Genomic DNA, 27,846 nt, shown 5'->3' on the forward strand with positions numbered 1-27,846 from the left:
GGCTTGTCTAAAACCCTTCTTACCGAGCGAAACTATGAAACATTACTTTCTTGAGTGCATGTATATAATATTGTCACAATAGATGTCATGACTGATGCTATTTGTCTGACCCACTAGCGTGCACATGCTCACAATCTCGCTGATGATGTTGGAGTTGTATAACCTGTAGGTGCAATTTAGTCGACGAACGCAAGGAATGTTATTAGTGCATGATGGAAGTAAAATGGAAATTGGCATTCACAACAATTGGCCGTGTCTAGAAGCAACTGCTCTTACGTCATCATGTGACATTCTTTCAAATAGGTTATGACTGCAAGGAAACCAAATTGTCAATTGACTTTTGCCCTTCTTCTAGTGACTTGTGTTACATAAATGGGACACTATACATGCGCCAAACGTTCTTGAATTATAGAGGATAAAGAGATGTTTTTAGTTGTATTTTACAAAACAATTTTTCTTTATATGCCAGCTAATGAATACAGAGCAGGATGATGTAGACTTACCAATTACGTATTCAATTAGCAAAAGTAGTTCCGTCGCATTCTTTTTATACGAATGAATATGGCAGAATGTATAAAACGCAATCATTAAAAGTAAGTATGCTAATATAACAGATACACTAGCATTTATACTGTGTTGAAATTGGTTAGTGTCATATAATCATAGTTATTTATTGTATTATTTTCCTGAACAAGATTCCTATCTTTTATGTTATATAATTTACTGGTTGAACATCCAGATCGAATCATATTTCACAAATTAAAGCAGGGTTGCATGATTTAGTGGGAAACGGCCGGTTATAAAGCTGACTAGGTACATCTTGTGTCGAGGTTATGAATGTTTTAAGTTACACCTCCACTCCCCAATACGTCTTCATGTCATAGTGCTTTATAAGAGCTTAAAGACAACTTTGCCTTTGCTATTACTATAGTTGCTTCATTCCCCGTTACAAATCGGGCATCCATTTATTTGGGACAAATCTTAAAGAACAAACCTTTTTAACTCTTTACGTGGAATTTCGCATAATTGGGCCGAAGTGTTATAGTCCCGATGAGTACCAATTAAGCGGAATCCACTGTGTAAAGTCCATTCTAAGTCGTGTTAGCTGAGTTATCTATTTCTGCGGTTTCCATCTGCTAATTATCATTCGACTATTGCTTCAGTTTCATCTACCACGAGATGTCCGATAACCCTATCCAATCATCGCATTATCATACCATCGGTCTTATGTTGGGGGTGGGGGGTTTTTCTCTCAGACCCGGCACTAAGACCCAGCAATATCAGCGGAACTGTGAGGTACTTAATTTGAGTTATCAGCCAATTTTTTGCCAGTAAATACGATTTGAAGTTTTCTCTGTTATCATCAGAACGATGAGTTATCGTCCTGATGACAGAGGCAGCAAGGACCTCTGAAACGTTGGTAAACTTCTACCATATTGCACGACGCTACAACCCAAAAGACAACCATCATCAGTTTTTAGTCGGATAAATCCATTAATTTAGTACTTTCAGAAAATTTCGTTAACCTTTGTATTGGAAGAAGTAAAATGTATTATTTATTTACATACTATTTCATTTTAACTTAATTACTGTTCATGCAGGCAATTATTACATCAGAACTAACTTCTGTTTATAAAACTGTAGACAACTTTCTAACCAGATTAATACTTCCGTTGTTGTGGTTTCTTTTTCTATGGTAGATATACTCATAGATGAGACGGAGATATTAAGATGGGTCTTAGAAAGTAGGATGTAAGTGAGTGGAGTGGATTTATCTGGCTCGGGATAGGGACCAGTTGTGTGATCTTGTAAATTCGGTGTTATGATAGGATATGATGACAGTTAGCTTCTCAAGATTGATTCTCCTCCATACAATGTGCTGGAGTTACTTAGGATATTATTTCGATACCGTGAATAAGATGATAGTGACGACGATGATGATAATATCTTTAAAACGAATACGGAATTAGCTTGGTATTTTTAATGAGCTTAGCACATCATAAGCACTGTTTCCGTGAGTGTCTGATTATAACATTGGAACCAATGCAGAAAGCTATGTATATTTTAACATAATGCATTGATGTTGAGCGTATAACAGTTAATCTTGTATATCAGAATCTGTAACACAGAACGCAGGCGCAGACTATTTCCATACATTTCCAGCAGCCTGATTGGGACAATCAAAGAAATATGAGATCACTGTGTTTGTAATCGTGGCGGTGTGTGACACAAGTTGAGCTGAAAAGCCTTCGAAGGTAGGGCATTCGCAAATTAATATAACTTAAGCAGGAATTTCTTGGCCAGTTGATTAATTATCAACTTTTCAGAGAAGTCTACAATGTAGTTGGTTAGTCGATTAAGCAGCACAGCCAACAGGAGCCAAAATTTATGGCCGAGTGGGTAGCACTCATGTTTTGTTTTCAGGAAGTCTCAGGTTCAAACCTCGGCCCGGAAAGTGGCTATTCTGACTTGGGTTTTCTCGATGTTCCTTAGTCCCTCCAGAAAATACCCGGATAATACCTTGAAACGAGACCACGGCCGATTTCTTACACATTCTTTCGTATACAGGCTGTCCTAAAAATATTTATACACAACAACTTTGCTTACCGCTGTCAACTGTACCACGAAGCTAACGGTGGTCATTTAGAGCAATGGTATTCAACCTTTTTTGTTCGCGTACTCCCAGATATAATTTCTCTTCCAACTTTGTACCCCCAAAGTTGTTGGTGTATAATTCAAGTTATACATAGTATATAATCTACATCTAAAATAAATTAAATAAATTACATTACTGATTATTCAGTGTTTATCATAAAATAATATTTTTTTTTTAAATTTCACGTACCCCCGGGTGTACACTAGATTCGCTAATTCACCAAGTGCAATGCTGACGTATGTAATGATTTAGTTTATAATAAGTCTTCATTTCATTCATTGAATGTGTGTGTACATTTTTTTTGAGTCATCCTGCAATTCGACGCTATACAGAATTGTCTTGGTGTTAAATAAACCAAGAACAAAGGCGACCAGTAAAGTTTTTTGTGTTCTTTAGAGGGCTTGTTAGAAAATGAAGGCTTTATATCCTCGGCAACAAGATCCTGCGTGCTCCGTCATCCTGGCTTCAGGTCGATCAGTAGGTTGTTCAGCGTGCTCTTGTACAGGGTGATTCAAAAGTCTCCGTGCTCCAAAAGAACAAGTGTTGGAAGTGGGAAGGAATTCGAAAGTCCCTGTGCGCACGTGCTCCCTAGATGGCTTACTCGTCGTCCAGAACTTGTAATTTTCTTACACGTGTACAAGAATTTTAATCGCCCTTCACTTGATAATATTGACAATTCGACACGATGTAAGTAAAATTTCAATATTAATATTACAATTCCATATTAATGTTATTACATAATTTCTTGTTTATTTATTTGCATTTATATGTAATTTTTAACGACTCGACTTCAGCTGAATCTCTTACGTTAACTTTGAAAGAGGAACAAATAATTTAAAAAGATATGGGATTAAGTATTCATTGCCTGTTTTGAGGCATTTCTCCACCAATTTTCTGGAGGGACTAAGAAAAACCACGATAAATCTCAGTCATAATAGCCTTATTTCAGTCGGAATTCTGACTTGGTAATTCTTCAAACTTAGCAGGGTCACTAAGCATTACACTGCGTCACTTCGTTTGTAAGTTAAATTAAAACTGATTGAAACAATTATGAATGAAATCTCATTACAGCTGTAACACTTCTGGCGTATTTGCTATATGTATGGACCATTCCGAAATTAAGTAACGCCCTCACTCCAATGAATTTGGAAGCAAACATCATCAGAAGTTACACAACAACAGTAATTAAGTTTTAGTTTATAAGATTATAATTTTTAACTCTTAACTTTACACCTGAAGATGGTTCAATGTAACCGAAACATGTAGTAAAAAGTTGTACCAAATATGCAAATGATATTTTAATATCTTACGTATAAATTTTATTTATATACAATTGTGATTAGACGGAAAAAAACACGAATAATTAAATTTTAATTCACAATATGACGCAATTATATCAACTTATTTTACAAATAGTTCTCAGTGCCAATATGCTTCAGAAAGTATATATATATATTATATATATATATATATATATATAATATATATATCAAGCCTATTTATTTAATAAACTCCATATCGAGTGCAGGGGTTGTTTAGCACGGAATCGGAAATGTGAAGATGGAGGTACGTGGAAACAGGCGGCCATGTCTTATTAGAACGCATTTTACATATGCTTTACTGCATAATTTGAAGAAAACCAGTAAAACGTCTAGACAAGACAGCCGATCACGTAGACGGGTTTCGAATCAGGTACCGCCTGAAGTGAAACGAAGCCCTGAGCCAGAGATGGTCATTTTGTTCTTAACGAATTCTCATAGACTGACTACTGCAGTTAATTTAACTCTATGGAATAGAATATTACGTAAGAAACTAATGGCTGATCAACTAATTAAGTAATTCGTTGCCTTTTGTGGAACCTCGTAATTCATTATTGTGTTCACAATAGCTAGCCACTAGTTCTTATTCTGGCTCATATAAATTCAGTTCACACCCTAATGTCCTATTTCCTTAAAGATTATTTTAATATCGTCACATTTATGTTGATGTCTAGCAAGTGGTGTCTTCCGATCAGGCTTTTGGGCTACAAATTATGCATGTATTGCTTATCCATTTATTACTTATTTCTCCCACACATGCTGAATGCACATACCATATTTTGCTCCTTGATGTGATGGTCCTAATAATATTTGGTGAGCCGTACAAATTTAATCTTTAATGGGGACTACAGAGGTTTATTTTTGTCAGAATCTATTTATACACAGTGCAGGTGTTTCATACAAATGAATGTGTATGACGAGGACAAATGCTTATGCATATTTGCAGATCGCTCACAAACAGCCATTCTTCTTTTCAAATCTGAATATGTCAAAACCTAATTTGTGTCACATTGATGTAATCAGTAAGTATATTTCAGTTGTGAGTCAACCGCACAGGTAAGAAGGATAATGAGTAATATTGTTTAAGGAATTTGTAAGAGTTTTCTATCTTAAACGTTTTATGGCAGAAAGTTTGTTTATTATTGTATTCAGATTTCTGTCTTCTGGGTTGTTGCGCTGTGTAGTCTGGTCGATGTTAATATATATTCATCGCCCTGATGATGGAGGCAGTATGACCCCTGAAACGTTGGTTAACATCGACCAGACTACACAGCGCAACAACCCAGAAGACAGAAATCTTCATACTAAGAATCGCCCTGATGACTGAGGCAGTATGACCTCTGAAACGTTGGTTAACATCGACCAGACTACACAGCGCAACAACCCAGAAGACAGAAATCTTCATACTCGCCGCTGTGAAAACCTCAAATCCTACATATTATTGTATTACTTGCAGATTTTTTGAAGGTAGACATCTGTGGAATAAAGAATGCGTGAAGCCAAAAATGGTAAAATTTCAGAGAATTTCATCACAAATTTTGATGATGAAGGTATATATGGAAAATTCTACAACAGAAAGACTTCTCTTGAATTGTAAGTATTACAGAAGACTATGTAAATGTAAACTTAAAAGGGGCTTCATTCCATTTAGTAATAAATAAATAAATAAACAGACTATTTTTATGACATGTGAGATTATTAAGTGTCTTAGATGTTGTTGTTAAGTTTTTATGTTTATTGTCCTAGAGGACATTTGTGTGTGAGCATATACACATGTATTCATGCGCGTATGTCATTAAAAATCTTTTAAAAAGTTTGTAATCTTCAGGTCAGTTAATTTAAATATTCCTTGTATGTGATATTTTAGTGACATTAAATCCAGCAGGGGATATTTAATTTTACTACATTCTACTGTGCTAAATGCACAAAGGGTTAATGCTCTACCATTTGCAATACTAACATGGTTATTATATGAATTATAAACAGTACCAGAAGCTTTATATGATATAAAATCTTTTTAAAAATGTACAGCATCCTAGTCAAGAAACATTTTAATTGAACGTCATTCTTTACACAGTGTTTTGCATGTAACACAGTAACACTGAACTTGTCAGTAGTAAAGAGTTCTTAAAGAGGCTATTTGGATACTGCAGAAAATGTTATTATTCTTCTGGGTCACATTAATTTTCAGATTGTCTAGCAAGTTTGACTGAATTAGCTCTCATATCACCACACAAATTTCAACCCACTGACCTCCCGTACTGATCACAACAGAAATGAATGTAATAGTTCAGTTTATTAAAATGTCCTTATTTCATTCACTCACTGTGTGTGTGTTTTTGGGACACACTGTATAAAAAAATCACATAGAAACTATAAATTATCAGTCTTTTAGTTGTTTAAATCTAAAATCATTCCTTCCATTTCATTCTTAGTTGATTTTTAGTCTTCTCTGTTACAGTGAAATAATGAAACCTCAGGCTGTGTAACATTTTCACACTAAACATTTAATTTCAGAGAGAGTGCACCATTGGATGAAAAATCCAAAGTAAAACCATCTGAGGCTTCCCAACTCCAACCTATAGCATTTTATAGGCTGGTAAGTACACCCATTACACAATTGTTTGTTCTTTCCTGTTGAAGAAGTTACTGAACAGCCCCTGCAAGTTTGACCAGATCCATTGTATTTGATATGTATATATTATGAAACAAAATTATTTTTATGATGGAAATATGTAATCATCATCCCATAAAGTTTTATTTAAAATGTCTGGCAATAATTCAAATTGAAACTGATGCTTGATAAATATGTCATTCTGCTTCAACTGTTTACTGTTGACAGTTTCGATATGCCACTTGTTTGGAGCGGTTTCTCGTATTAACTGGCCTTTTGCTGGGCGTTGCAACAGGATGTGGTGTGCCAATAGTTATCATTCTGTATGGTGAATTCACTACACTCTTGGTTGACCGTGCAATTGAAAATACCACTTCAACACCCACTTCAATTCTCCAGATCTTTGGAGGAGGAAGAGTGTTGTAAGTCCACTATGGAGCTAATGTTTCTTTTGAAAGTTAGAAATGCACTAAACAGCTTGTGTTCTAATCATATAGTTGGACCATATTAAAACAGAATATATCACATGTTCACAAACATCGTTTAATGTCACAATGAATTATATAGCAAAGGGCACAGCATAACTTTTGGAGTCAGCTTCTTTGTGAGTTCATAAAATGTAGAATAAACATACAATGACATTCTTGAAAAGAAAATTCTGTCTCTATTACTTATAACTTTGCATAAAATAGAAGGGATATACAAAACAACTTTCCATACTAGAAATAAGTATGTATTATGAAATATTCATTATAATGAAAATAGATTTTTAAGATCACAACATAAGAATTGCTGAAGACAAAACCTTGTCTTATATGTAAGGCATTAAACATATTAAAGAATTTGGCATCTGTATTTTACAAGTGCCTCTTTATTATTTAATGTATCTATCTTTAAATGTGGCCAAGTATTGTGTAACAACATCTTTAATGATCTTCTGTCTGCTGTTTATAGTAGGTATGACTTTGTATTGAGTTAGGGACTTAAATATTTTCCATGATTTTGGAGCTATGGATTTAATTTTTATGTGGTATTTAAACAAGATTGTAAATTGCATAGTGCAGGAAAGTCAATAGATGAAAAAGTATGCAAAGTTTAAAAAAACAGCTGAACCAAATGCATGGTTTTATCTATTTGTAATCCAGTAACCAAGATGGTCCCTTCTTTTTCAGAGTTAATGGGAGTCATGGAGAACGATCAGAAGCCCTGTTAGAGGACTCAGCTGCTTTTGGAATTGGTGCTTCTGTAGTTGGCGTGGTACAGTTTGTTATAGGAGTACTGAGTATTTCACTCCTGAACTATGCAGCACAGCAGCAGGTAAAGTTTAGAAGTTTCCACTTTCCACATGTCTCACGAACTATCCTGAGTAATCTCCAGACTGGTGCATCATGCAAGGAAATAAATACTCTGTAAGGTTCTCTGATAATCACAATATTCTAGGAGAAATTCTGAAATATTCTGTTACAACATTTTTTGCACTTTGTATGACCTAAATTATCGACAGATGTGCTTGTTTTAATTAAATGATTTTTGGAAAAGACATATATTTTTATTTCTATACAGAAAATGCAAGTGTGTTCATATGAAATTCTTTCATGTTGGAGGAGAAGTGTGACTTGGATGGTCATGTGCGTGATTCAACAATTTATTTTATTACAGGTTATAAAAGAAATTTGACAACTTTCTACAGAAAAAATTATGCAAATATTTCTCTAATTTGTTGTGATTTTAAAGATTTTATGTGCAAACTGTTAAAAGATTCCTTATCCTCCAAACTCCCTTTCACAGATTCTGTCCTGATAACTTCTTTTGATCTTAAAAAAACTACATCTATATTTAATAACAAACGGCCATGTTAGCAAATCATTACACCTTGTATCAAAATTTATGTATTTATTCAGAGTATAAAGTACATTAGAAAGGAAAAACTCATCATAGAGCAAAGGTCCACAGTTATAATAAATGGCTGTTAAGGTATTTCTTCTAAACAATTAATTAAATCATTCTCTAGATATTAGGCATACTTTTACCTTTAATAATTAAGCCTGTAGATTTTATAGAAATTATGGACAGGCTTAAGAGTAGTGCTGAGTGGAGAACTGAGAAGAACATAAGAAGCTCTGTCTAAGGATGGCACATCCTGTTGCAGATGTGAGTAAATATGGTGAATTTGCTTGAATATAGGATATTTCTGAAGAACTTTCACTTTGCAGATTGGTCGAGTGCGGTGGTTATTCCTGCAGGCAGTACTACGTCAGGAAATGTCTTGGTATGACACTAACAAGACTGCCAATTTTGCCAGCAGAATCACAGAGTAAATAGTTGTCATTTAACACATTCTCATATTTAATATCACAGTAGACTGTATTACCCAGCTAGAATACTACTCATACTATGTGGATTATGGTCTTTGTTGTAATGCTGTGTAATCCCTTCAATGATTACCAACATTCTGCATGCCTCTGTCTTCAGGGTATGATTAGAGGTTTCTGGCATTCATAATTCTTAATTTCTGAACAAACCATTATATTATTTCATAATTTAAAAGATCCCGGTATTAATCTGTGCTGTCATTCCTCACATATTATGCCTGCATATGTAATGTAATGATTATGTCTACATATATGAGCCGGGATAGCTCAGTCAGTATAGTGACTAGCTACAGGCTGGACGGCCGGGGTTCGATCCCCGACGGGGGCAGAGGATTTTTCCTCTAGCCTCTGCGTCCAGACCGGCTCTGGGGCCCACCCAGCCTCCTCTACAATGGGTACTGGGGTCCTTTCCCGGGGGTAAAGCCGGCCGGGGCGTGATGCTGACCACTCACCCCCATCTAGTGCCAGCGTATAGTGGGACAAACTTTACTTTACTTATGTCTACATATAGTATAAAAATATTTTAGAATAGATAGAATTGTACACATTTATTTCAGGATTTTTTTAATTCTCTGAAAGCCCAATTTTTCTTAGAAACATAGTGTATCCCAAAAATGTAAGTAATATGAAATACATCTTACTGAACTGTGTGAGTTGAGTACAATTTTGATTTGATTTTCATGTAAAGTAGAGGTTGTATTGAATGATACAAAACAAAACCATCTGAAGATTCTCTATGTTGACCCCTTAGTACCATATCTTTTTGATATTCATTCTGGAGTTTCAGTAGTGAAACATGTAGACACATGGCTTCTTAATTTTTTGATCATATTATAAATTTCATGGTAATAATCCACATTATTCTGTTTTCTATAGTAGTGGTTCATAAAGTTTGAAATACTGAAAGCTTTAGTGTCAGATTGAAAGGTTTAGTTACTTGATTGTATTAATTGCAGGGATTTAGACAAGCTACAAGATGGTATTGGAGAGAAGATGGGTATGTTTGTATACCTCCTCACTACGTTTGTTATATCAGTCATCATATCCTTTTTGCACGGCTGGAAGCTTACACTTGTGGTCTTATGTTGTGCTCCAGTTATAATCTTCGCTCAGGCAATAGTAGCAAAGGTAATTATGAATTTGAGAAGCATGTACAACTTCTGTAAAGCATGTCAATATTGGTGTTTTGGGTTGTGATGCCATGTGCACTTGTAGGTAGTAGAAAATATCTGTCTTATGGCTTGTAGTACATTGTAGTCTGGTAGAAGTTACCAACATCCTGATGATACAGATAGCAAGGATCTCTGAAATGTTGACACTCTTCCACCAGAATACACATTGCTACAATCCAGAAGTAAGCCATCTTCACACTCACCATAATAAAAACCTCAAACCCTACTTGTAGGTGCATCAACATGGGAAAGTAAAAATATTCACCAATCAAAAATGTTATGAGTTGTTTAACATCAGGAAAATTTTATGTAGCCTTAAATTTGTGTGGATGAACCTAAGAACATTTTCCTTTATCAGGTGCAAGGCTCACTGACGGCACAAGAATTGGAGTCATATAGTAATGCAGGTGCAGTTGTGGAAGAAGTGCTTAGTTCTGTGCGGACAGTGGTAGCATTTGGGGGCGAGGACAAGGAAGTTGCAAGGTAAGAATGTTTTTATATAAGTGCAAGTAAACAGTAGTCCATGGAGGTTTATAGAGATTATGGAAATGAGGCTGCATGCATTACCATACATAATTCAAAGTTTGGTTGGTATTACACTCTGATTAATTTGAGAACTTCCCATCATCAATGAATGTGAAGTTGAATGGTATCCAGAATTGTTCTGTTGGAAGAAATCTCAGTTCCTGTGCTGAAGTTAGAATTCCATCCCATTTTGACTAAATTGCTTAACCATCTGAGTTACTACAGCCTCATTTGTATGAGCCCTTGTGAAGTGTTTAATTATATGCTAAGCCCATTGCCACACCATTTAAATTTGTCATGCACTAACACTACCTAATACTATGGCAGAAGAATATGAACGTTTATTTTGATTAATTTAAAAGTCTACTACTGGACGTGATTCTGAGCAATTCACATCATACATAACATGTCACTTCCCATGTTAATGTTAGCATTCCATCTCCTTCTTGGTCTCCAAATATGCGTTTCCCAAGAGGTTTCTCTACCAAAAGTCTGTATGCATTCCTTCACTCCTCTATCCTGTCCTATCTCATTAGACCCTCCTAGTTTCACTATGGTAACAATATTAGATGACCTATATTTGGTGAAAGGATATATGGTCAAACTTTTACTATAAAATATTACGTGTTACAGAATTTTTATTGATAATGTTAAAATTTAAATGTTCTCTTTAAACAACATTTTAGCATGTTTGGCATGGCAGAGGTGTTGGTTTCATCACCTTCTTCTTATTTTTCTAGCATTGTTTCAGTTTTATATAGGTTTATGGTTCACAACATTATACTTCTTTAAATGTGACAATGACTTAACATCAAAAATTCTTTCTGTAAATGTTATTCTTTCAAGGGTCCATATAAGAAGTACAATAAAAGCTACATTAGACACTGTTCTTAACTGTGGTGCTGCAGAGTGCTGTATTATTATGTATTAGATATATATGCTGAGCTGTATGTTGATGTCACAGAGTTATGAACACTGGTAATAACATTGATGACTAAAATTTACCATGCAGATTCTTCATTATAATCATTCTTCCTAATTTAGTTACTTATGGGTATTACAAAACAAAGTACTTTAATGTTTTTAGAGGCAATCCTAAGCAGCTTTTTCTATAAGTACAGTTTATTCACACTAAATACAAACTTAATTTTTAATTTCTTCAGTTATTCTACAACCATTTCTATAAACAATTAGTTACTGTGTTCTACTTCAGGTACACAGAAAACCTTAGGTCAGCCAAAGCTACAGGTATCAAACGAGGCATGTTCACTGGTGTGGGAGCAGGCATCATGTGGTTTATCATCTACTGCAGTTATGCTATTGCATTCTGGTATGGTGTTAATCTTATCCTGGAGTCAAGACAGAAAGGCAACTATGAATATACACCAGCTATTCTTATAATTGTAAGTACCAAGAATATGGTGTGTCATTCAAATAACAGACTCTTTGTATTGTAGACATCTGATTTAACTGAAACAAATCCCAGGATACTGAAAGCCCTACAATTATGTGTAATAAGGTATTAAATAAAATATTAGGACTCCCCTATACAAATCTTAGACTAGGAAATTATATATTTATTTATAGCAATAAAGAGCTCTGCTTTCATAGTAATAGTAAACATGACATTTTTGTCAGACACAAAATTATCGAGTTCAAAACTTTCAGTATGAGGGATTGCATCTTGTAAAATAATATTGTCTATATTTTTAATATTATGCCCTTTTTTCCAAAACTGATTGCATTCTTATCTGATTTAAAACTAACTGTGAATTGCTTATTGATAGTGTCAGTTATGATTTTTATTGATAAAGGATTATTTGTGTTTTTGATTGATAGACACCATGAAACAATTCAGTTAGCTTTATTACCATTTATAAAATATCTTGAAATTAATATAGGCATTCTGATGTTTGGTGCTGTGGTCAATATAGACTGGAGTTCTTGGTATCAAACTATGTACTAGAATTTTATTTATGCAATTGAGTTAACAGCATTGTTTTCAATTGGTGGTCAAGGATAATACATGGCCTAAAGTGAAACAAGTGATCAGAATAGATGATTGTTTTATTAAATGAGATCGGTGTTATGTTGTCACACTTAGCCATGTTATTGTTTTCCTTATTAAAGTCTATTTGGTCAACAAGATCTAACTAAAATGAGATGTTACTGCATGCAGGGGATGTAGAAATCTGTGTATTGTTAATTTCTGTACTTGAAAGAAGGGACCAGTCAACTACATGCTTCTTCTGTTTTTATCACTGGAGTAAGCATCTCCAGATCCTGTTAAACTAATAAAAACAAAGTGAACTGAAAGTTTTAGTCACCCTTGCAAACAAACAAACTCTGCCTCTCCATTCCTGGTGGCAGCCACTTTATTGACTGTTATATTAAAGCTTATTTGTATTGAATAATATGGGTGTCCTAAAAAGGATGCATATATACAAGATTAATATTCCATATTATAATGTATATACATCTTTTTGGGACTTCCTTTATGTACAAAGTATTATCATGCTGAATGTTATGTTAATTACTTATTTTGATTCTCTAAAGAAACATCAGAGTGCACACACATATAATGCATTCAGAAAATATGCAGCATGACCTGTGAAGGACACTGACAGTAGAAAGTCGAATGTCATCTTCTGTGTTATGATGCCCTGTATTTATTTATTTGTACTTTATTTAATGGCAATGTCAGTAGTTCAGACTGTATAATGTTAAATTATAGTATGATTAATGTACAATGAATTGGAAGGATATGGAAGGAAGTGGTTGTGGGCTAATTTAAGGTACTGCCCTCATATTTGCTGTAGGGACTAAGGAAAACTCTGAAAAGCTTCGGGATAACCAGTCTGTGTGCCAAGATTTGAATCTGGGACCTACAGAATAGGAAACAGAACTGCTAAGCTCTCAGCTGCGGTGTTCAGTGACAGCATGCAGGCTTGTAGGTGGTTACCAATGTTCTGGAGGACCATATTATCTCTATTTTTAAAACTAACATAAATGTACATGACAAATCATATTATGGATTACTCATAATGCATCTGTCAATAAGGTATCTACTGCATACTGAATTTTTATCTGTAACTCTTTCACTGTGTGTGAAGATGATTTGATTTGTTGATGTTTTGTTTCTTTTTTTAAAACATTCTGTGTTAGTGATACTGCTCACCACACAAGGACAGACATTGTATATTAATATTAAAGTTCAAAGTCGGTCCTGTGCCTTAAGCATCATGCTATGAAGCTTTGTGAGTGTGGAGTTATGCTGCTATGAGAAAAAGGTTGAATGGACCCCAGAACTGCTCTGGACATGAAGTGAAAATAAAAATCCATATACCTCTAGTGGGAATTGAATCTGTGGTGTTCAGTCACTCTCAGATTGACCAGTCATTGCTCATATAGTTTTATATATATTTAGATTGTTTTTAATATAGCTGAGTATTTCCATATGTTCTCATAAAGGTTTTATTTGGAGTGCTGTCTGGGGCAATGAACATGGGTCTGACAACACCACATCTGGAAGCATTTGCAGTGGCAAGAGGTTCAGCAGCAGCCATATTTTCTGTGCTGGATCGTGTACCAGAAATAGACAGTCTTAGTAAGACTGGGCGGAAGCCAGCAAGGTTCCAAGGCATTATTCAGTTAGAGGGAGTTCATTTCCAGTATCCTGCAAGACCTGAAATTAAGGTAGGAGTTGCTTTCATGTCACAAAAATTAAAAGAATGCAATAAAATGTTGTACTTGTGTTAAGTGTATTTGCAATGATGCAGGTGTTACAAGGCATCAGTCTAACTGTGAAGAGTGGTGAGACAGTGGCTTTGGTTGGCAGCTCTGGATGTGGCAAATCAACAATACTCCAGCTTGTACAGAGACTGTATGATACATCAGAGGGAAAGGTACAAATATAATTTGTATTTCACATTTTCTCCCAAGAAGAGTTTTGTGGGTTTTTTTAATGTTGTATTTGACATTTGATAAATCAGCAGACTTCTATGTTTTATTTATAACCAATATTACTTATGATTAATTTTGAAAATTTATTTTATGATTCCTTCACTTTACCACCATTCATCCTTAAATGCTTTAATTATTTTAGGTGTTAATAGATGGAGTAGATGTTAAACAGTTGAATGTGGGCTGGTTGAGGAGTCACATAGGTGTAGTGGGACAAGAGCCTGTTCTCTTTGCAACAACAATCAGAGAAAACATTCGGTACGGATGGCAGAATGCTACTCAGCAGGAGATAGAAGATGCAGCACGAGATGCCAATGCTCATGACTTCATTTCAAAGTTACCTGAGGTAGTTCTGTTTTTATTTTTCTCAGATCTTTACATAAAAACATTTTAATTGGAAAAATATTTGGTATTGTTCTTCTCTCATTATTATAAAAATTACAGGAATTGGTGATGACTGAGCATTTTAATGATGAAACAAAGGAAAATATTAAAAAATTTATCATTTTCTTTAAAATGGCTTTCCTCTTGGTTGTTGCATGATGTAGCTGGTAGAAGTTTACCAATGTTTCAGAGTTGCTTGTTACCTCCATCATTAGAACAATGATGGAGGAGGCAGCAAGCTCCTCTAAATTATTGGCAGACTCCTACCAGATTGTACAGCACAGCATCCCTGAAGACAGCCATCTTCATACTTACAGCCATGAGAACTTGAAATTGCACAAACACCAGACTTCTAAATACAAAATAGTAGTAACAATCACAGTGCTACAATGTTTACCGAAAGTTTAAATTCATGTTTGTACCAAATCCTTAAAATAAGTAGGTTAAGTTTTGTGTTTACAACAGTTACTAGGATATATGTTCTGATGAGAGACACAACTCACATATTCTGTTCCAGAATATAGATAAGTATGTCCATGGAGGAAAGAGAATTGTGTAATACATAAATCTGAATGGAAAAAACATCTGATTATTGAAGTTCACAATTATTGTGATGATTAAATTTGTTATAAGTATTTTTAGTGAAATGTACATAAATTTAAATATTGTATATTACGTTGGTAGGGCTATGATACAATGGTTGGAGAGAGGGGGGCCCAGTTATCGGGAGGACAGAAGCAACGCATTGCAATAGCCAGGGCCCTGATTCGACATCCAAACATTCTACTTCTGGATGAGGCAACATCAGCACTAGACCTGCACAGTGAGGCCAAAGTTCAGGTCGCATTGGACCGTGCTTCTAAGGGGCGCACAACACTTGTAGTGACACATCGCCTCTCCACTGTTAAGAATGCTGACCGTATTGTATATATTTCTGGTGGGCAGGCAAGTGATTAATAACTGATGAAGATAACTCTTTGTTTAAAATTGCCTTGCTATAGTAATTTACTATGCAGATTCTATGCTAACATACAAATAGCTTGTCTTAAAATTTGTGCTTGTCCTAGAACAAATGTTTTACAGTAATCCCTTGTCAAAGATCATTTTTTCAACAATTTTTTTAATTAATACTTTGGGTTATTATGAATTAAGAAGAGTTGCTCTTTTGTGCTATAGTATTTAAAACATACAGCATAAAAATTCAGGCTGTTTAAGTATATTACAGTCTGTTCAACAAATTTGAAGGCAAGCAGGCAGCAGAAGGTCTGATTACTAACCACAGTATTCTGTGCTTCAGATATCAGTACGATTGGTGAGGGGAAGGAAAGGGAAGTGTAGGTTTCTAGTTATAAGAATAAAGTCTGTATAGCAAGAATATAGCACCATTAGAAATAGTTATATTAGAGCTGGGATATGCAAAAACCTGCTGTTTAACAGACATTTTCTTCTTTATATAAAACTTGACTCTGTAAATGAATGAATGGTATCCCTCAGCTATGGTTTTGCTCAGTTCAGTGTTTTCCACAAACATAACCTTGTGGTCAGCAAGGGTTTGCTGTATTACATATAACATTGTTTGGTTCAGAATATTTTTTGCATATAATAATGAGAATTGAATAATTTTTATTCTTTTTATCAGTCAGATAAGGGTCATGACATACTTCTCTTCATATGTTCAGGTTTTCTAACATGTTCTTTTATTCATTTGAGCTTCTGTTGTATCTAAATGTCAACTAAAGCAGTAATAGTAATCTAGCAGCTTTAATGATTAAATTTTTATATACTAAGTGGAAGTCTGTAGGTTTAATTCCTTATCTGATTGACATTTTTCTATTCAATACAACCATATCCTGCAGGAGGAGATCCTGAAGGACAAGATCTCCCATCTTCCTGTTTGCTTCAACATCACCAATCATGTGCTTGCTTAGGTAATATAGTTTTTTTTCCAGTAGAACATTAACTCCTTGTTTCTCTGTGTAACAATACTCAGAATGGAATATACAAGCTACTAGAGCAGTTTCCTGGACAAAACAGGTAGAATAGAACTGTCCATAGAATTTCCCTTCTGATGTCCTGCCATACTTTGAGACTGGTTTAATAAAATGTCTTTGTGCATGTTGTGTGAGTGTGTGTGTGTCATTATAATGTAAAAGGAAGTTTACCGAACTATTATTAGATAATACGTAGTGTTCTTTTCACCATACACCTTTTGCTATGATATTATTTACCACACCATCACAAGCATGAATACTATATGCATACATGTGATGGTTTGTGATGTTGGTGTATTATTAATATAACTTCCTGTACATTATCCATTGCCCTAATTTAATTATAAAATGACATTTTGGAGACTGGAATCTATATCTGTCCTCAGGTAAGACCCACTCAGTTTGGCTCAATTGTTTGAGTGAAGCTATCACATATCATCAGCTTTTCAGATTCAGTCCTTGGCTTTTATAGTAATTATGCACTTCTGTTAATGTAATTACAGATCACTGACTGCAGAACACTGCTCTTGTTTGTGTATTAAATAATGTGCATTCAGTGTGTTTTTCATGTTGCATTTGTATCATTTCTGCTGTAAAAATATGACATTGTGTGATATAATGCAAGTATTTTGCAATTTCATGCAAGCATTTTTCAGGTGGTGGAGCAGGGATCTCACAATGAACTATTGGCATTGCAAGGTCACTATTATTCTCTTGTCACTGCAGATCCAACTGTAACAGAAGGTAAGCACATACATCTTTCTGTCATTCTTTTTCTTCCTTGGCACTACAGCCTGGGGTGGGCTTCAGCCTCCCTCTTTCTGTCATTACCAGACTTTAAATCTTTCTATTTCAATACGTTGGACTATATATGAGCAATAATTTTTGTTTAATTCACTAGATTACCATGTCACCTTTAGCCCCAATCTCTACTTTGTGCACAAGAACCAAGTATTTTGGTATAATGACATTGTTCTACTCTTGTATTCAGGAAATATCTGATTTGTTTGAAATTCACTTGTGTTACTGAGGTTCATATTTCAGGAAGGGAGCCTACAGGGGTTCAAATCTCTCCATGTGAATGCTGAGGTAGTACTGTCAAAGAGCCCATAAATCATGCTGGTTTACTGGGTTGTAATGCCATGCGGACATGTCGGCAGATACCATAATATTAAAACAACATACTCCCTCCTTTAAGCCTAAAGATAGATCCAGTGTGTTTCTTTGAAATGTTGGTATCTACCTGCAAATGCATTCAGGATTACAACCCAGAAGACAAATGTAGGCATCTTTACTTCTGTGAGAATATAAAATATCATCTCTATTATTGTAAACAATTTTCCTCTACATAAGTAATGTGTACAGGTAAGAAATGCATGGATATGTTCTTGTAGGTGCTGGAGATGAAGAGATACAGCATCAAGAGAATGGAAGTGTCAATGGGATTCTGGACTTTGTCTCATTCAGACGACAGTCTACACGTTCTCGAGCTGAGAGTAACAAGGAGCAAGCCAAGTCACCCCTCATAGAGGTAAAATCTGCTCTGCAACACTGTCAGATTTTAGTATTGAAAGAATTTATAAAAATGTATGTATAACACAGTATGTCCATAAAATAATGTGATTGTAAGATTTTGTAATGCATATGCACCCATTTCATTCAGTATTGGAGAAGATGCTGTTACTGAAGTTCATGGCATTTTTATGACTTTTGATTTAAGCCCAGACTACTAGGAGGGATATCACTATGTTTGTGGTACCAGTATTTAGTAATGCTGATAAGTTTTAATAGAAAGATCTACACACACACACAGTTGTCATTTATACTTCAATTTATGCAGATTTATTACACTCCCTTCTATCCATTATTTGCATACTGATGTTTGAAGTAGGATAAAAGAAACCAAAATTTCAACATCACAAGTTGTACATTATTTGTTGTAATATATTCCTTACATTTACTTGGTCTATCAATTTGCCACTTTGTAAAAGATTTCTTGATCTTCAGTACATTAAATAATATTGGTAGACTATACAATAATTCATATCTTTTAAATTCTGAACATGTTAGTGAATTCAGGGAGTTTGTATTGCATTCCAGGAGGAGCAGTATGATGCCTCCCTGAGCCGGATAATTGCCCTCAACAAGCCGGAGTGGTTGCATGTCCTGATCGGTTGTATAGCTGCAGCTGCTGTTGGATTTGCTTTACCATTCTTTGCAGTCCTGTTTGGCGAGGTCTATGGCGTAAGTTCTTAAGGAGAAGGAAGACTTTCATTTTAAAGATTGCTACATGTTATCAGGCAAGCCAGAACAGCTCAGTAAAGTGATTAGGCTGTAGGCTAGACAACTGGAATTTTATTCCTGGAAGGACAGATCTTTTTTCTTTACCATCATGTGCAGACCAACTCTGGGGTGCACCCAGCTTCCTATCCAAATGGCAATGGCATTCTTTCCCTGGGCGTAAAGCTGTTTGGTTGTGAAGCTGACCATGCACATCCATCTAGTGATGTGGTTAGGAATGTGTGGAACTGTACCTCCATTCCTCCACATATTGTCATGGTGTGGTGCTTAATTAAGTGGCATTTGATATGCTGCTCAATTTCTCACAGACTACATGATTGCAGCTACTTTGTTTCGTTAGTTTCCAAAAATCTTATTTCTTTGTGTAATTTATCCCCTAGCACAGTACTCTTTGCTAATGAAATGACCTCTTCGATCATGAAGCACATCTGTTTTTCATGTAAACATCATGGAAAGGTATGCATCATATTTGAAAAATTCAGTAATAAGAAAATTTGATATGTTTTTTTGCTTATTGATAGGTATTGTCTGCACAACATCCAGAGGAGGTACAAAGTCAAACCAACTGGTACTGCATCTTGTTTTTGATGATTGGCGTCGTAACAGGACTTGGAATGTTTCTCCAGGTACTGAACATTATATGCTCTATTGTTATTGCACTTGTTCTTCATTTTTTGTCTTATAAACCTTTCATTGCTCTGTGAGACAGAGACTGCCCTGTGTTAAAGATCAATATTTTATATAATTGAAATGAATTGTATTTGTCCTAGGAATTGTTACTTAAACACTGTGCATGTAAAACATGATCTTACTTGTAACTTGACTGCTTGTACAGACACACTTGTTCAGTTTGGCTGGAGTTCGTCTCACAGCTCGTCTGCGAGTAGCAGCCTTCCGTTCAATGTTACGACAAGAGATCGGATGGTTTGATGATGAAAAAAACAGTGTTGGAACACTTTGTGCCAGACTGTCTGGGGATGCAGCAAGTGTGCAAGGGGTGAGCGAATGGTTAAAAACATAATAGATTGAGTGGCACTGATAAAAAGAAGGCTCTAGCCAAATACTGAGATGTGGGGAAACTAGAAGTTGGAGTGAGGAGCCTGTAGACAAAATATTCACAAGTATTGGACAAGTAACTGAAATCAGAAGGATAGCTACAATTAAAGATAATGACAGAATACAAAAATTTTGAATATATCTAAGCAGGTATAAAGAGAAATGGATAAGATCAGTGATAAAATATTAGAAGAGGAATAACTCATAAACTGGGGGGTGGGTAAAGATGAGAGATACTAGTATGATTTAAATTGAAAGTAGAGATGTAAAATGGTAAAACTAATGTAAAGATTTAAGAACTGTATTGTTTCTCTCATATGTCTGATGGTTAGTGTGTGGGAATCTTAATACTTGTATGATGCCTTAAATACAGAAAACTTCAGAGTCTGAAGAAACTGTAAACTTCATTTATATGGTAATGAAAGTTTAATGTGCTGTTTTAAATAAATTATTTCTGAAAAGTAGACAGTAAATATTTAAGCAGTTTCATTATAGGGTTTTAGTTAGTTATTTTAAAATTTGTCCATGGTCTTTGCTGTCTGTGCATCTCTACACCAAAGTAACACAAATAATTTCATTTAAAATATATTAAATTGTCATCATCATCATGTGATTTTTCCAGGCCACAGGAACTCGAATTGGAGTAATCTTACAGTCAACTTCAACCCTCATAATTGGAATTACAATGTCACTGGTATACTCTTGGAAAGTGACCCTTGTGTCTGCAGTAATGGTTCCAGTTGTGTTTGCAGGAGTATATTTGGAAGCAAAATTCACACTTACGCATGGACTACAAGAGAAAGCTGCAGTTGAGGCAGCAACAAAGGTATTACCAACTTAATTAGATATGGAATTGTTTTTCTATACTTGATAAGAAAGCAAAAATTATGATCATGGTACATGTACCAGCAATATTTTTATTGTTATTATGTTTAATGCTGGTGAAAATGGTAATAATAAACTTAATACTGTTATTATATTATTATTATATGGTATTATATTAGTCATTGTATTGATCAAATGTTTGCAGAATTCATCCAAGCAGGAGGTGAAACATCCATGAAATTGTTAATTCTGTTTGGAATAAGGAAAAATTGTCAGACCAATGGAAGGAATCTGTTATTGTACCTCTTCATAAGAAGGGCAGTTGTAAAGGAATATGACTGTTGTCAACTACATACAAAATTTTGTACAACATTCATCTGTGGAGTTTAACTTCAGTTGGTTTCAGATAATTGGGCACTGAAAGGATCAAATTTTATGAACAGTAACATATAAGAGTTCTTTTTTAAGGCTCTGGGGTGGAAAATTATTTTTTTGTTTGGCTGGTAGGATTTCACATAATTTTTAAAGCCCGCATAATAACTCTTACTACTACTACATTAAACATTTTATATATGTAATTAACTAATAATATTAATAACAACACTAATATTATAATTGTAGTAATGTTGGGGGTCATTTCTGGGTTCTTTAAATAAAAATTGTATTCTTAGCCCAGAATGACTTCATTCCTTTAGAAAACATCAGTTTACATGCTTAAGATGACAAATGGAGATTATGTTCAGATTGCAGTGGAAGCCATTGGGAACATCCGAACAGTGGCAAGCCTGTGTGGTGAGCAGCTCTTCTTAGATAGGTACATGGTTGAACTGCGTTTGGCACAGCAGGCTGCCCGACGTAAGACAGGACTCCGCGGTGCTGTTTTCTCTCTTGGACAAACAGCATGGTTCTTTGGTTACGGACTGAGTCTCTACTATGGTGGATACTTGGTAGCCACTGACAGTCTGCCTTACAAGGATATAATCAAGCAAGTATATACCATTTAAAGGATAGATGACCATCGACTGTAAAAGGCATTGGGCATAATGACCTCATTGCACTACAAAGGAATTTAGACACAGTGAAGAAATTAAATATAAAACCAGTCAAAAAATTAATAAAAAATTGCAGACCTAACTGGAAAAAGCACATTACTCCAGTGCCTTGCTCAGAATTCCATTCCACACTCTCTGTTACCAATCAAATGGTTGAAAATCTTTGGAGAGAGCATACAAACAGTGGCACGAAACCATTATTGGTCTATGATGTGGAAGGCTTATGATGCTGGACTCACTTGTAGATCTGACAATATGATTATTAGTTACAGGCCGCTAATACACCACGTTAGTTACATTTCAGTAACAGGCAATATAATACAATTAATTTCTTCTGTTAATGGTATAAAAACTTTTTCCAGTTCTTCAAAAGGAGCACTATTATGTCAACTCTGACTGAACACTTTTGGTATTTAAAAAGAAACACTTTTATCCATAAATAGGATATCAGAAGCCCTCATATTTGGTGCTTGGATGTTGGGCCAAACACTTGCATTTGCTCCGAACTATAATGCTGCCAAGATGGCAGCTGGACGACTGTTTTATCTTGTGGACAGGAAACCTCGTATTCCATCACCAGATGAGAATGCAAATGAATGGGTAAGTATATTTGTATCAACATTCATATAGATTATAGGTAAGCATCTTGTTATGGTTTCACGTATAAATACGAATAATTCTTTTCATCTAGACACAACATTTCCTTGCCTATAGCCAGAAAATGACAGCTTTCTGCTTATTGTCATTGGTTTAAAATTGCTTATCAGCCAAGTGTTCCTTCAGGGATCCAAAAATATGGAAATCTCTTGACATTTGTTCACATCTGCATGACAGGTGGTCCAGAATCTCCTACTCATGTGACATGCAATGTGCTGTTACATTAGTTTTTTTAAACACCTTCATAACAGTACTACTGGTGTTACTGTAAGAAATAGTTTTGTTTAGATGGAAGGTATTGTCCATATAAATAATATTTGTATTATTTATTGACATTGTTCTTCTGCGTTGTGATACCATGTGAATTTGTAGGTAGATGCCAATATTTCAGAGAAATGTGATAATGTGTTATCTATCTATAAGGCCACATGTCTTCATAACCCAGAAAAACATTGGTATATTCAATGTCATGAGAAACTAAATTCTCACATTTATATTATCATATGTGTATAAATAAATACAGTTGCCATATAGCATTTGTGCTTAAGAATTTCAGTAATAATTGAAAGGACATACTTTTCACTTTCAAACCAATTGTATGTAGTATAATATTATAGAATTCAGGTGGTGGGCTTTAGTGTTGTCAATCTTGGACCTGCAGGTTCTGCTACCAGGGAGTTACTTATAATATTATAGAATATGTCTCTATGTTGTTCATCCAGGAAGCTGCAGGCAGCATAGAATATTCAAAAGTCAAGTTCCAATATCCAACAAGACCTGAAGTGTCAGTCTTGCGAGGACTGGACCTCCTGATACATCCAGGACAGATGGTTGCTCTTGTGGGACCAAGTGGATGTGGCAAGTCAACTTGCATTCAGTTGCTACAGAGATTTTATGAACCATCCCGTGGAACTGTGGTGTGTAATCAGCTATTTCTAAAGAGCATTTGAGTTTGATTGTGAAGTATAGGAAACATCTAAGAGTGTATTCATGATAATTTGGGTCTGTGATGTCTATAGTTATTGTAAGATGTTATCCCCCATAAGACAACACATTGCATACTGCTGAATTGTTTTCAAGTTTGTTATTGGGTGAATTATATTGTTGCGGGAAAGCTAATACATTTAAGTATGAGGGAAGAGTATGGATTCAGGGTATCTCAGAAAAAAGTTGAGTAACCTATTTGGGCCTTGGAGTGATGAAGTAACAAAACAGACAAAATTACAAAATATTGAGCTTTATAATTTACTCTCTTTGTACAGATTAGGTTCATTAAATCAGAAAGGAGATGATGGGTGGTTATGTGGTATGCACGGGGATTATGCAAAATGTATATCAGATTTCTTTATAAGAATCTTTAAAGTAAGAACCTGTATGAAAGATGCATGGAATATAATACATTCCTCAAAAACTTTGGTAACCACCAACAAGAACATAATGGATTCTACCAGCTGATGTAAGGAGATGCCGTGTCACAGAACTGGTAAATTCTTTTAGCAATGATGAGATAAATCATTGCCTTTTAACATATTTTATTGGTTTCAATCAATATCCTGTATCTAAAATTGTTTGAAGATGTGATTCATGTACATTTTTAGAATATTCATGAGAAGAATATAGACTCAGTACCACCCGATCTTCTGCGGGCAGAAATGGGTATTGTGTCACAGGAACCAGTTCTCTTTGATCGCACAGTTGCTGAGAATATTTCTTATGGAGACAACAGCCGTGAGGTTCCAATGGAAGAGATCATTGAGGCTGCTAAGAAAGCCAACATTCATAGCTTTATTTCTTCCCTTCCCTTGGTAAGACATGTTACTCAGTGATGTTTCAGAATAGGATTAAACAAAAACATAAATTTAATGTTAATAATGGCAAGTGAGATGTAACTGCTGAATATTATAATTTAATTAACATCATAAAGTTTATCATAATTTATATTAAATTCTTTGTACTTCCAATTCTTTATGATTATCCTTCAGATAGTTATGAGATTTCTTTCTTTTAAGGGATATGAAACAAGGTTGGGCTCAAAGGGCACACAGTTGTCTGGAGGCCAGAAACAGAGGATTGCCATTGCAAGGGCACTGGTGAGGAACCCCAGAGTGTTGCTGCTGGATGAGGCAACATCTGCACTAGACACTCACAGTGAAAAGGTAAAAAGAGGATTTCAGGAACTCAGAAAATATCCACATTGGCTTTGCCACGGACTAGGTCCCTGATGTACTTCACCCTGACTAGCCTTCTCCTATTTGGATATTTTCCTCCTCCTGCAATGTAGACCTAAAGTTGGACTTGAGGAGACAAATAGACAAACAATAATATGATGATGTCAAGGGCATTATGCTGGAAAGGCATATCAACAAAATTACTGGCTCAATTTTGAAGACTGAAGGTGGAGATTCAGTATTTTGCCTCTATTACAATGTAAAATTAGATTTTCTTTAGAAAACCTTCACCCCTCTGGTTAACATCAGCACCTCCTATAAGCATTTATGAGGTAGTTATAGAGCACAGAGGGTACATTTACCTTTTTTAGAATATTGACATCACTGGAACAACTTGGTGTGTTTAAACCTTTTGATAAATGAGACATCCCTTACATGATCAAACACTTGATGTACAATGTTAATAGGTGGTGCAGGCAGCTCTAGACCAGGCAAGAGAGGGACGCACCTGCATCACTATTGCACACCGCCTGGCAACCGTTCAGCAAGCGGATGTTATCTGTGTGTTGAATCAGGGAGTTGTAGCAGAGATGGGATCTCATTCTGAGCTGCTAGAGAAGCAGGGACTGTATTGCCAACTGTTGCGACAAGCAGCCAGCAACAGTGAACAGTAATCATCATAATTACCTGTCAAATACTATCTGAACAAACACAGTTGTTCCCTAGGAACTAAGGCTACCTTCCTTGGAAGCTGCAAAGGACTTTTTGGAGGGCATTGGGCCACTATAAAAGAACTGTGTTTCTGATAGTTTTGTGACATGTCACAAATAACTTTATGATCAGTCACTCATATGACCAAGATATTATGCCAAATATGTATACATACATATGTTGTTTCAGGATTAATTCTGAATCGGATCAGAGGGCCTAATCCATGACAGCTAAATAAGTATAAGATAACTTTCAAAATTAGTAATTATTGACTGTTATTAGACTGATAAACATGTCACACAAGTTTTTAAAAGTTTTTGTTAGTATTACTGTTTTGTTTTTGTTTGCTTTTTTATTTTGCTAAATTAGTTGGAAAATGTATGCCATTTCTGACATAGGATTAAGGTCACTTATTCTATGTTTACAGTTATGTAAAATTAATTAACCATCTCCACGATCCTCAAAACATAAGTGTGGGATATTAAATTACAGTAACAGATAATGAAACCGCATATAGCATTCTGCTGTTCTGTATTGTCATGTATCTTAAGACTAGCTTACATTTATCAGTATTAGAGTGAATAGAATTCTTAAATTTTCTTTTTATAAAATTCACATTACAACTAAATCATTCTTATACAAATATTCTGTAAAATATTGTGCCTTTCAACCAAGTTCAGCAGTTGTAAATTGTAAGAATAAAATCATACTGCTTTGAAATTGTCCATGATCAAAAATGCACATATAGGCACATAAACAAAGCTTTCATAACATAATTTTTGTTTCTTTTATAAGCTTTGTATTAAAGGAACTGTTGCTAATTACTAAAACAACATAAGCTCCAGCTTTATTTAAGTAATAAAATGTGACAATAATTAGTATATGCAGGATTCAAGTTTTTTGGGGTGGTCTGAATATAGATGATGTTCTTCTGGGTTGTTGCCTCATGCCCCATGTACTCTTTTGGCTGTATCATAATATTTCAGAAGAATATACTGCCTCCACCTCTGTCATCTTCATGCATCTGTTGTTGCCCTGCTGGCTGGTGGTGTGAAGAACACCATAGATATTTCAGTGTACTCCATAGAGTGCATCTGTCCAGTCTTGAAAAGTTTGAAGCAGCAAGTCAGTATCTGAATGCATCATTGGACCTCTAGTACCAATTTATGCAATCACCAATCAAAATATTTTTGCTGATGTCAACATTAGTACTTACAGACTGGAATTAAATATTTTAATAATTTAATTCTTAATAGACATCCCTGAAATATTAATTTTATAGAATCTTAATTTTGGTATAGTTTTCAGTTGATCATAAAAATCTAAACTCTTAAGAGATGTTCACATAATCTATGCATCTCTTAAAATCATAATTGAAAAACACTAAGCATATTAATGGATTGTAGGTGTAAATTTGCTTTTTGATCATTCTGCATCATACAAGGTTAAAGATACATTAGTAAACCTAGTCATGTTTCAATCTGCTCATTTAATTATTCATATAGAAGCACATTAAGTCTTATAATAAAATATGGTTCATAGTGTTCCAAATGTTTTATAATTGTGACTAAGAATTCTTATATATCTTTAGAATTACAGTAATTTTTTTAGCTCCAAACAAGTTGTTTTGTAATGAGGATATACATTGTCATTTTTGTGATTGAGCATGAAAAGTTTCTTTGCAGTTGACTGTGGTAATTTGTAGTCTGTTATATTAGATTTGATTTAATTTTAATTCTTTTGTGTACATTAAATCTGCTAATACATTTACATATGTGTAAAGGACTGAATAGAATGCATCCAAGTATAATTGTGATATTTTTTCTTAATTCCATTTATCCTAATTGAAACAGTACATCTAAGTGCCCAACAATCATGCTTAAGTGACTGTAGAACTGCAGAACTAAGACTACCATAACAGGATTTAGAGGTCTAAAATGGGAAGGAATAGTGATTCATAAGTACATGAACATAAGGTAAAAGAAGGTTATCCTGTTTCTAGAGGATGAGTGATGAAGATGAAAACAGTGATGATTAAGAATTTGTCATTCATATTGCACACTACTTTGAGAGTGAATGA

At 34.9% G+C, this 27,846-nt stretch overlaps 1 protein-coding gene across 5 annotated transcripts; it reads left to right on the forward strand.

Annotated features, from left to right (window-relative positions):
• The first annotated feature begins 68 nt into the window (after positions 1–68).
• LOC110830379 (multidrug resistance protein homolog 49-like) lies at positions 69–27,576 on the forward strand. Of its 5 annotated transcripts, none has more exons than XM_087360994.1 (25): positions 69–593; positions 5,432–5,568; positions 6,493–6,574; positions 6,818–7,011; positions 7,762–7,906; positions 8,803–8,903; positions 9,918–10,089; positions 10,492–10,616; positions 11,872–12,061; positions 14,130–14,354; positions 14,438–14,563; positions 14,764–14,967; positions 15,690–15,950; positions 17,653–17,740; positions 18,391–18,527; positions 19,097–19,240; positions 19,819–19,923; positions 20,133–20,294; positions 20,976–21,179; positions 21,922–22,163; positions 22,674–22,830; positions 23,610–23,804; positions 24,486–24,692; positions 24,897–25,043; positions 25,523–27,576. In XM_087360994.1, exons 2-25 carry the CDS (start codon positions 5,465–5,467, stop codon positions 25,727–25,729), a joined length of 3,924 nt encoding a protein of 1,307 aa, XP_087217120.1. In that variant the 5' UTR covers positions 69–593; positions 5,432–5,464; the 3' UTR covers positions 25,730–27,576. The 5 variants fall into 5 exon arrangements, with proteins under 5 accessions (XP_087217120.1, XP_087217119.1, XP_087217122.1 ...); XM_087360993.1 differs by lacking the exon at positions 69–593 and adding an exon at positions 1,628–2,255; XM_087360996.1 differs by lacking the exon at positions 69–593 and adding an exon at positions 2,865–3,343.
• Positions 27,577–27,846: the final 270 nt, after the last annotated feature.

The sequence above is a fragment of the Zootermopsis nevadensis genome, unplaced genomic scaffold (assembly GCF_977971745.1).
Source record: "Zootermopsis nevadensis isolate Lab colony 2312 unplaced genomic scaffold, Znev_1.0 Znev_ptg000050l, whole genome shotgun sequence".
Taxonomy (NCBI): Eukaryota; Metazoa; Arthropoda; class Insecta; order Blattodea; family Termopsidae; genus Zootermopsis; species Zootermopsis nevadensis.